This window comes from Brugia malayi, assembly GCF_000002995.4.
Source record: "Brugia malayi strain FR3 genome assembly, contig: Bm_v4_Chr2_contig_001, whole genome shotgun sequence".
NCBI lineage: Eukaryota > Metazoa > Nematoda > Chromadorea > Rhabditida > Onchocercidae > Brugia > Brugia malayi.
The window spans coordinates 10,099,918-10,111,078 of record NW_025062476.1 but is presented as its reverse complement, the minus strand read 5'-3'; the positions used below and the strand labels follow the sequence as shown (position 1 = coordinate 10,111,078).

Below are 11,161 nucleotides of genomic sequence, written 5' to 3'. Positions count from 1 at the left end.
ATGGCTGATTTACTTGCTAATATCAATTTGAAGAAAGCTGATGGTACAGTAAAGAAAGGAAGTGATGCACTGGCTGTAAGTCTTCCAATGCTTCATTTTAAAATAATTTCTCCGGAAATATGCAAATGAGGGAATAAGGTTTGTAAAAACAGAAAGTTAGTAACATCGAATTATTATTTTCTATCTGCAAGGGTTTCTTTCCTTTAAATAGCGCTGCACAGAGCTATTCTCAGAATATTATCATTTCAGAACAAAAAAGTTGTGGCATTATATTTCTCAGCACATTGGTGCCCACAGTGCCGACAATTTACACCAATCCTAAAAGTGATTTCTAAACTTCCGATTTTCAAAATTGCTACAAAATTGATAGCACTTCAGGGATCGTAAATTTCAGATTATTATAATTAGGTTCGAACATAACTTTTTTGTTATTTTAAGTTAGAACCGCTGAAACATCTCATAGAGCTGTTTTATTTTGAAAATCACTGAGAAATTTATCTAACGATTTAAATAAAAAAATAAATAAAAACTAAATTATCTCATTTAAACGAATGATATAGTAGTAAATTTCTAAAAGTCTGCTTATTCCTAAAGTGTAGAAATACTCAATTTTGCTTCTGTGATGTCAAGGAAGCATCTCATCAATTTCGAAGGCACTTTCTCCATAGTATGTTTGAAGTGGCAGTTAATTACGGAAGTTAAATAAATAGCTAAGATAAAACCTGATTTGTTCATTTTTGAAGCCGAATTAAAATGATATAATTTTGCAGCATTTGTTTGAGAAAGCGTCGTGAAATAAGACAGTGAAATTCAACAAGGCTATTATTTCTGTACCAATATTATAAATTGATATTATTCTGTGCGAGAATAAGTTAGCCGGTTTTCTGTGGAATTGACCTCAATCTCCAAAATTAGTTTTATGTGTAAAATAATTACCACGTTGATATATTCAGGAATTTTATGAAGAAGTAGACGATGACCAATTTGAAATAGTATTTGTCTCATTGGACCATTCCGAGGAAGATTTGAATAACTATGTGAAAGAATCACATGGCAATTGGTATTACGTTCCTTTTGGTTCCAGTGAAATCGAGTTTGTTTTTGGAAGATTTTTCCATGCTTGGTGACAGAAGGTTGAAAATAGAATTGCTTACTTTAAAAAAAAAATGACAAACTATAGCCTACATGACACTTTTATCTGCCTCGGGAGCTTTTTTGTCGAGTAAGCTTGTCAGTTCAGAAATTCATATAAAAGCAATTTTCTTAGTGAACTCCTTTTATTGTTATTTTATTTTGAGAAAACTAAAAAATAAGTATGAAGTTGCCGGAATTCCTATGCTTATTGTGATTAAATCCGATGGTAACGTTATTACCAAAAATGGCCGAGCTGATGTTTCGGTAAGTTTTTGTTTTGTTTGATATTAGATGCAGAATTTTGATTATGAAAAATTTCATCGAAATTTTGCTTCTAAATGATAGAAAAACTATAAGCACTCAAACTTAACTCTTTGAGAACTTTATTTCTGTATCTTATAATTGAGCGCACTGATCTTTGCTAAGATTCACACTCACGAAGAAGGTATTCAAGGGGAGCAGCCACTTACAATCATCATAATTTGAAATATTATCAATAGAAAGTGGCTATATCAAGAAAAAAAAGTGTTTTCCACTGCAATACTTCAGGGCAAAGCACCACCGCAAACGCTTTCAAGCTGGTTAGCAGCAGCGTAGTGCGGATTGAACGAAATAATCTATTGGTATTTCTACTATCACTTTCTATTATTTCGAATATTCAAAAGAATTTTTCTTATCATATCGTTATCATATCTTTATGGTATTAGAATGGAAATTTTTGGCTCAGCGTTCGTGTAATTATTTATTTGCTGTGCTGATAAAAAACACTTTTTTGATTTGGCTTATTGCAGAGAAAAACTGTCCGATTTCATTTTACTAGTATTGATTTAGTTCTTACGATTGAAATTAAACTGTTAGGAGAGATACAATTCCTTATGTATCAATCGGCATATATACATATATATTTTTTTCAAGAAACATGAATCTCGAGATATTCTTAATTCGACCACTCACAAGTATCAAGTTGACAATCAAAATGTTGATTGGACAAAGGAAACAAAAAGGAATTTTTAAACAGGTCGAAAGAGGGTTAATCGCAGAGTGTTATCCTAATTATGGAAATGTAGTACGTAAGGGGTTTCACAGTAACAGGGCGTATAATATCTCTATCCTTAGGAAAGTAAAGGGAACATTAATAAAATGAAAAGTTTTGTTTTCGACGTGTCATATATATTGAATGACAGACTAAAACATGAATAATAAATATGGTTCACTAAATACTAAATGTTTTGTTACTTCTATTTCATTCCATAGAACAATACTAGTGCTGGCTACATATTTTTTATTTTCCTTTACTATAAACTTTCCATCACAAACTCTTTTAACAATGATAAATTTTGTGTTTAATTGTCCTAACTCATACCTATCAGAAAAACCAGCTTATAATAATAATCGAAATCCACAAGATTAAATCTATAAGGCTAAAAATTGTCTTCATTAAATATTCATTAAACAAATTGTATCTCATGAAAACAATCATTCATCCAACACTCATCTCCCAGTTGTAGTGGACTTACCTGTATTGTCTTTACGATTATTAACAAGGAATGTGTGCACTGCAAATTGTTTCTTCATTCTGAACCAATTCTGGTTGCAATGTGGAAATATTGTAGAGATTTTCCAATCTAATAGTCATTTCTACATATAGTGTTAAAATCCAATTCTCTTACTAGATAAAGAATAAAGATTACCCGATAGATAGTTTATCATGTGCTTGTTGTAAGATAATGTCCACTATAAAAGGATTTAAATCTTTTGTCTTAGTTTTTTAGTATTGTCAAGCTAAATTCCAGCTGTTCATTTAATTCGATTCATTTAAATGTTTTACTTAATTATCCCATCAATTTATTTCTTCATCTTCACTTCATATTCGCAAATAATCTACAAAATCATTAAAGTAATGTCGATGTAGATTAATAATCGAGTATTGTGGTAGTTTTTCTCTCCCCTACATAAACATTATTCATTTGCTTGGTGAGACTTGCTCTAAAGTTACCCCATCTATTTACCTTTGATTATCTAAATTTCTATATAAATATACGATATTGTTGAAATAATTTGATCAAAATAGATAGTGATAATCTAAGAAAGTTTTTAATACCTCTGTTGCATTTGATCGCAGGTATTCCTTCATATGTGGATTCCAGAATATAGAATATGGTGAAATTTCGCCTTGAAATTTCTTCACAATTTCATTCTTTGAATGTAATATCAGATATTCATATGTTATTGTTGCTTGAAGTGATATTATGAAAATAGCTAATTAAAAAAAAAAAATGAAATCAAAAACAAGGTATTCATGTTGAAATTTCAATTATGATCCCTTAGAATTTATAGCATTTTCAGTTCGCAGAGCGATAGCGTTGCTCTTATTCATCAAGTTCATTAACTGATTTTTCGATTGATTTCATCCTCAAGACTAGTTTACTAATAACCTCGTCGAGCAGTGAATCTTCTTTAATACCTGCAGAAACCTTCGGCAGATAAATTTTCTAAATTTTAAATGCAAATGTTTCACAATTCTTTTTGTGAAACATATGAAGATTACTATTCTTTAGTTATGCCAGTATATTTTGATAGAGAATCCAGATAACCCAACTAAGTATGTGTGAATTTCGGGATCTTTTTGATTCAATTTTCTGGAAGATTAAGCATAGTTGGTAGCTAGAAGGATCTTGTTTTTCTACCTTCTACAAAACATATATTTGCTCAATCTTGCCTGACTTTAGTTCTACTTCTACACACGGAATTCTATTCTCAATTCTGACAGATGCGGGCAATTCCGGCACGACATATTCCCTTTATTCCCAATGTATGAAGATTTCGGTTATAGGATTGTATCCTGGAAGATAAATTAGATGCAGACTGCCTTCAGTTTCCCAACTGATCACTGAATTTCTAATAACATCCTTTTTCATCACAATATAGATTCGATTTATTTCTTTCTTCTTTACTTAATCCTCTTAATATGCTTGAATTTAATTATAATAATCTGAAATTTACGATCCCTGAAGTGCTATCAATTTTGTAGCAATTTTGAAAATCGGAAGTTTAGAAATCACTTTTAGGATCGGTGTAAATTGTCGGCACTGTGGGCACCAATGTGCTGAGAAATATAATGCCACAACTTTTTTGTTCTGAAATGATAATATTCTGAGAATAGCTCTGTGCAGCGCTATTTAAAGGAAAGAAACCCTTGCAGATAGAAAATAATAATTCGATGTTACTAACTTTCTGTTTTTACAAACCTTATTCCCTCATTTGCATATTTCCGGAGAAATTATTTTAAAATGAAGCATTGGAAGACTTACAGCCAGTGCATCACTTCCTTTCTTTACTGTACCATCAGCTTTCTTCAAATTGATATTAGCAAGTAAATCAGCCATTTCTGAGCTTTGTAAAGGAGTTTGCTGATCTAGCAAAAATTGTTGTTTCCGCTTCTGAGGATATAAGACATAAATAGATAAAATCAGGTGAAATTCTCACTTCTAAACTCTTCCTACGTTTCGTACGTCACACCCATTTCCAGTGCAAACTTATTTGATCAAACTGTTAATATCATATAGGGGAACTTTATGGCAAAATAGCCAAGTGATAATAAGATGACGAAATCCCCGTTTGTTTTGCATTTCAGTTTCCAAGAAATATTCTCAACAAAAATTTCTTAAACGACGATTCTACTTTAATTTTTGGACTTTGTTGAAGAAATCACATCTCGACCCGAGTTACCCTTTCGGTGTTACGCTCTTTACCAGTTGTCAATTAAAAACATCTGAGCAAAAGTTCATATGAATGATTCAGCATGCCAATATATTATTCTTTACCGATTCTACTTATTTGGCAGGAATATCAGAAGTACAAGTAATCTCAAACAAGAAGATTCTGCTTAAAATGAAATAAAACAAACACTGACTTTTCCTAGCAGAACAGCAAACAGTTCAGTTATTGCTGATCATGTTGTTAACCAAATTAACTAATCATTTTGCCATTTCAACAATCAAGAATCTATGATATGAATAACCCAGTGATCTCAAAAAGTGGAAAGTGCTACTGCTGCTGCATCATACAAGGTAGTCATAAACTCAATATATCATTACGACACAAATTAACAGCTAGAAAATGGGTTTATTAAGCAGCGTCGTAAGAGATAATGTCCTAGAGATATTACTGTCAAGATGATGTTCAGAAATGTACTACTTCGTCTGATAGGGAAGGTAACTACTTATTCAGGAATATATCTTTGAGCTGTTTCCTGGAAACTTTATAAATACAAAGCGAAAAGCGAAAAACAGAAGGAGGGGAGGGCAGAGTAACTGGAACTGGGTTGCGGTAATGAAAGTACATTTTAAAGTGTAAAATTGATAAAATCACAACAGAAACTGGAAATAGTTTAGTTCAGCACAAAAAAAATGAAATTGCTTGAGCAGTTAGGAGAATTTTTTTTCACGACCAAAAAACACATCCATTCCATGTAAATTCTTTCAGTCCTTAAAATTTCTGTCCTTCCCAAGCAAAATATTTACGATAAATTTGCTAGATAAGAGCTATAATAAAATGAAAAAGAAGTTAAATCACCACAAAGAATCTCAAAGACTTTTTAACATGCACAATAGTTATGTTCGCTTCGAAAAGGGAAAGACTTGGGATTAATATAGATAAAAATTCAGTCAACACTTAACTTCAGCCAATCTAGCATTCCATTATTAATATATGATAGTGAGAGAATGTAGAAAACTAACTACACCTAAAACTATGGACAGGTAATAATTACTCATTGAAGAAGTTTTTGGGGAAAACTTTTTGATGTAAATGTTGATAGTGCGAAAGGAGTACAGGAATATAATAATTCCTTTATTAACAGAAACAACCGTATAATAAATTTTATAAAGAAGCAAGAATAATTGGAATTTCTTTGAATAAGTTGATCCATACTATATAATACGTATATAGTGTTAAAGTGGGAGTGATCATGATAAATTCATTGCTAAGGTCATCATACATTAATAATGTTACATGTTAATGCATACAAAAAAACAAGGGAGGTAATTTAATGTATGAAGAATTTTTCTTCTACACAAAGGCTTTGAGGTATAATATAATAAACATGAGTTAGAAATATGTGAGGTCAAACATTTGCACATAATTTTGCGAAGGGATCATCGAACATATTTTAAAGTACCATAATTCGCAACAGAGAATACTCACTGATTACAATTTGCTTACTATCCGCAAATATTATGAAATGGCAATATAATTCACCTCAGTAATATATCACTGCTTCTTCCTAATTTAAGCCCACAACGAATGCAAATTGAAAGATATCAGTATGTAACAAAACAAATTTACAGTGAAAATCTGAAAAGCATTATAATACAAGCATAAATAATCACGGAATCTACCACACACTTAAAAAAAAACTTGCAACAATTTCTATGACGAAAAAATCCCAATAAGAAATCGTTCCCATGTCGGAATTACATTTTTAAAGAAAACCTTTCTTTATGAGGTACGTGCCATAATGCATTCCAAATATTACAAAAACACAGTTAAGCTTTTTGAAACATTTTATTGACGGATTTCACATCTACAGATTGTTATACACAATGCGTGGGATTAAACGGAACGTGAGATGTAATGTAGTGTAGTACAATGACATAATATACATAATGAAATCGAATATCGAAGAACAAATTTATCTTACAATATCGCAATGCCACTAATTGCATTGAAAAAACAAATTAGCTTTAGTCTTTAAAATTAAAAATGCTCAAGAAGTTTCCAAAACTAATATTAGGAATCTGTTGCTTTGGTTAAAGACTTCTTGAAATAATACATTCTCTACCAATAAAACAGCCTTCTACCAACAGTCCGATTTTTTCTCACACATCAAATAATGCATAAACGCTTAACAGACAGTGGAACAAAATTAAGCGTTACGGACGCTTTAACACAAAGCATACGTCTATGTTCTTATATCTGTTAAGCATTCATGTCGTTTACTGTTTCATAAAGCAGATTCCTACACGAAATTACAACTAATGCACTTATTAATAGCATATAGTTCCGAAATGGTCTGTATTTAATTTTGAGGTTATTTGGTCAGGCGTATTTATTTATAATTTATGAGAATCAAATCCAACAAAAATTTTTGTTCCCTCACTTTATTATAAGATCATCGTCATAAACAATCAGTAATAAAGCATGTAAAAAAAAAAAAAAAACTTGTATTATTGACTGTTTTAATGATTTAATTAAAATACAATACTGAAATCGATAAATGAAATGGATGCAAACTGAAGGTGAGAAGATTAAACATTTAGTCAAAAAATAAGCAAAGCAGATAATTTTACTCGCATAATTCACTCATGAAGAACCGTAGACGCTTTCATCGCTGTAAGCAATGTACAGAAAAAGATCCTCTTCGTGATTCTCCTGTAAATACAATCTTTTCTGAAAATGATCTGTCATTATTATATAATCTGCAATGACCATCCACATTTCAATATGTCATAAAATCTCATCGAAAATAATAATGGCACAGTTTTTCACCGCCGTGAAGAGCTAGCAGCTCGAAGAATCGAATCCATAAACACGTCAAAAATAGCATTGCAGACCGATGATACTTTCTTTCTTTTTATCTTTTACTCTTCCACTCTTCTCTCTTGCTTCCTTTTTTCCAAAAAAAAGGTACCGTAAAGATAGAAACGTGCCCCAGAAAAGTTTTCATATAACTAAATAACAACAATTAGGAAGAAAGTGATGTGCCAAAATATGCAGTTCTTACTTGATATATTTGTCCCATTGTTGTCATTGTTTGTGGAATAGAGTTATTCACAAAAAAGAAAAGCGCATCCTCTGGACGTAAATGTATCCTTAAAAAAAAAAAGTTTTCTAATTAAAAAGCCATCAGCGGATTATTTTCATCAAACACTAAAACATTTTTTTGCAAGCTGTTTATCAATGACACTATTTTTGTTAAATCACTGCCCAACAAATCAATATGGAACACTTAAAAATGGTTAAGTGAAACAAGTATGAACAAGTTTTATGCGAACTTCGTCTCTTGATTGCTCAAAAACTCAAAAATTATTTAAATAAAAATTGAACGATTTAAATACGTCGAAAAACCATTTTCCGAATTTTCCCAATTAAAAACTACAGCAGAACCTCGTGGTTCCATTAGCTACAAGCTTTAAGTATTTCAACAATACTTACGAACAAATCCCTGACATTACGAAATATAAAAACAACGCACTAGTATCATAAACCTTTTTCTAATAAGGAAATAAAACTGTCCAACTGTTAAGTCGGATGGTACCAAATATTTCTTCTTATCCAGATCGCGAAGTCTTGCTTTCGGTGCCTTCTCAACAATAACCTACAAAGTTTTGATTGATACCGTCAGCTATCAATACGAGTGTCGTTGCCACTCGAAAACTAGCAAAACTGGGATAAAATGACATATTCTTGTAATCTAACAATTCCAGAAGTAATTGTAGGTGAGAAAAGCTGTAAGAAATATGAGTTCGCAGCTAAAAACATAAGACAAGTCAAAAAAAGAGACAAACTTACAGGTATCCGATCAGGGTACTTGCGTCTAATTTTTTCGCCTTCCGCTCGTCGCTTCTCGAATGGATTTTCCTCTTTATAAACCCACTTCATCGTTTATTTCTCCTTCAGTGATGGATATACTAAAAAAAAAAAAAAAACAATTATAAGGTTATTCTCACATTGGATAGCATATCACTGAAGACGTCATCAGGACCAGCTACACTTTTCACATGGTCATTCTTCAGAAAAAACACTTTGAACAGATCTGACATCATGAATGAGGGGAAAATAGTGGAATAGAAAGAGTGTAACATAATTATTAATAATAAAATTCAAAACAACGCCTTATGATAGTGATACTGGTGGACAGAAACGTTCAGCATGTCAGAACAACAGTTTTAGCAATAACTGACGATCAAAAAATCAATATGTCAATATGCACATTGTAAAAATACATGAAGCTAGGATATTTAATTTTGAAATAATTTGTGTGATTGACATAACAGATCAATGCAATGTAAAGAGAGCTGAACATTTTCACTGAATCGAAGTATTCAGAAATATATATGCCAAGTGGTTCCTCCTCCAAATCATCACCTATAACAACTTCAAACTTTCCAAAAAAGTTCTGGAAACCCTTGAAGCACCATCACAGGGATTAGCAATGAGAATGGTGTGTCACCCACACAGCCACATCCAGCAGAACTCGCACCGATCGATTTATTCCCGTCCCATTCTGCACAACCGTGCATGTCGCTCCCTGCCCCACACACAAGCCATCTCATCGCACTTCGTGTCATAAGGAGGACATACACAATGACACCTCCATATCTTTATATATAAACATGCATTATACGCGTACTCACATACATACATACACACATGCGTGTACATATGTGAACACGTTAGATATATATATCACGTATACGTGGGCAGACAATATGCATATGCGTAAAGATGATATATGTATTGTTAGAGCTATGTTAAAATTCTTTGTATTTCGAATACACGTACAGATTATGTTGGAACTATGAATATATTACGTTTCAACAAAAAATTCCATAGTGAAATGAATGATTTATCTGTTATAAATGCTTATCAGTGTTTTTTCAAATTAGAATGAATTGATTGGAAATGTCAGTTTTTCTTTCTGCTATGCTATATATATCCATTGTACTACGTGATACCTTACACTCCCGTCACGCGAATCACGCTAATCTCGACATGTGTTCTTCAGTTACTTACTGCCGTACTTCCTGCCATCCTTTCGCTACCACTATCATCGATGATACGCATTTCCATCTTTAAGCATATGCAGAAGGAATATTTGCACTTACTTTTATAGTGATTGATTAGTTTGTAAACCAAAGAAAACTCAGTTATTAAATGGTTTGTAATAGATCTAGTGACATAAGCTGTTGTTTACACACATAAGTTTTACTAGATCACTAGCATCGAAAGAAGACAACCAGCAGCTTACTGATTTGACCAAGAAGTTCAAAAGTCAGTTCTATTTTAGAAGAGCAAATCTCGAACCAAAAAAAGTTACGGTTACTTCCTGGCGATATGCTATCTCTATAGGAAATGCCGAATCCTGGGGAATCATTTTGTCAAAGTGTGCCCTGCAGATAAATAAGATAAGCGAGAAATTGTAATGCGGATGGAAATGAATTCTTCATAATAACATCTGATTAGTAGCCATAAACGAATGATTCAAAATTTGAGCTATTTCGATAAAGAAGCTTTATATCATATCGATTTGATTCTTTCTCAACTACTGACTACTTCAATCATTCCAACAAGCGAAATGCAAAAAACGCTTTTGGAGAGTTCGATGAATTCTGAAGCACAGAAGTAGCAAAAATAAATGAGCTACAACCCAAAAATATAGTTCTTTATCGCCTTAGTTAAAATTAAAATGACCATAAATTCATATGAAAGAATATATATTAGTCTCATTCAGGCTCTACCTGCAAAAAGAGAAACTTTTTTCGAAACATTTGTATCCTAGCATGAGCTCCTTCAAAAGAAAAAAAAAGACAAATTGTGATAATAACACATTTGCTCGCATTAAGTCCAATATAATAATAAGCTAAAAGAATACAAGCAATGCTATAATTGATGTATTTACCTAACCCTACTTCATTCTACTTAATGTTTTGCCACGAATGTCAACAAAACATCAGCACTTTTGCTTCCCAATCCGTTAGATGTTAACTCTGTCATTCCCAATAATGTAGAAAATCCTGTGAACACTTATAGGCATGTCAGCATTTATAATTTCCACATATGAACACAACTTCTTGAAAAATCTCCCACTTACAACAATTAACTTCAATTTTTATCATTGCCACAATCCCACTGCAGGAAAACTAAGGTTTGTCTACTTGTTTTTATTGTCAATAAATAATCAGTAAGTCAATTACAAAGTGTTCATTATTTTAAATATGCTGTCAGGAGAGCATTAGACAAAGCC

At 32.0% G+C, this 11,161-nt stretch overlaps 3 protein-coding genes across 4 annotated transcripts; 1 reads left to right on the top strand and 2 right to left on the bottom strand.

Annotated features, from left to right (window-relative positions):
- Nucleotides 1-1,731, top strand: Bm2510 (thioredoxin, putative; the record flags this gene model as incomplete). Its single annotated transcript, XM_001900768.2, has 5 exons — nucleotides 1-75; nucleotides 250-324; nucleotides 954-1,093; nucleotides 1,299-1,398; nucleotides 1,684-1,731. 5 exons carry the CDS (start codon nucleotides 1-3, stop codon nucleotides 1,729-1,731), a joined length of 438 nt encoding a protein of 145 aa, XP_001900803.1.
- A 2,402-nt stretch (nucleotides 1,732-4,133) lies between these two features.
- Bm9804 (thioredoxin, putative) lies at nucleotides 4,134-4,520 on the bottom strand (the record flags this gene model as incomplete). Its single annotated transcript, XM_001900769.2, has 2 exons — nucleotides 4,134-4,271; nucleotides 4,446-4,520. 2 exons carry the CDS (start codon nucleotides 4,518-4,520, stop codon nucleotides 4,134-4,136), a joined length of 213 nt encoding a protein of 70 aa, XP_001900804.2.
- Nucleotides 4,521-7,497: 2,977 nt separating this feature from the next.
- Nucleotides 7,498-8,796, bottom strand: Bma-lgg-1 (Uncharacterized protein; the record flags this gene model as incomplete). Of its 2 annotated transcripts, XM_001900770.1 has the most annotated exons (4): nucleotides 7,498-7,566; nucleotides 7,919-8,006; nucleotides 8,403-8,512; nucleotides 8,707-8,796. In XM_001900770.1, 4 exons carry the CDS (start codon nucleotides 8,794-8,796, stop codon nucleotides 7,498-7,500), a joined length of 357 nt encoding a protein of 118 aa, XP_001900805.1. The 2 variants fall into 2 exon arrangements, with proteins under 2 accessions (XP_001900805.1, XP_042935059.1); XM_043079125.1 differs by lacking the exons at nucleotides 8,403-8,512; nucleotides 8,707-8,796 and having other exon boundaries at nucleotides 7,919-7,945.
- Between the last annotated feature and the right edge of the window lie 2,365 nt (nucleotides 8,797-11,161).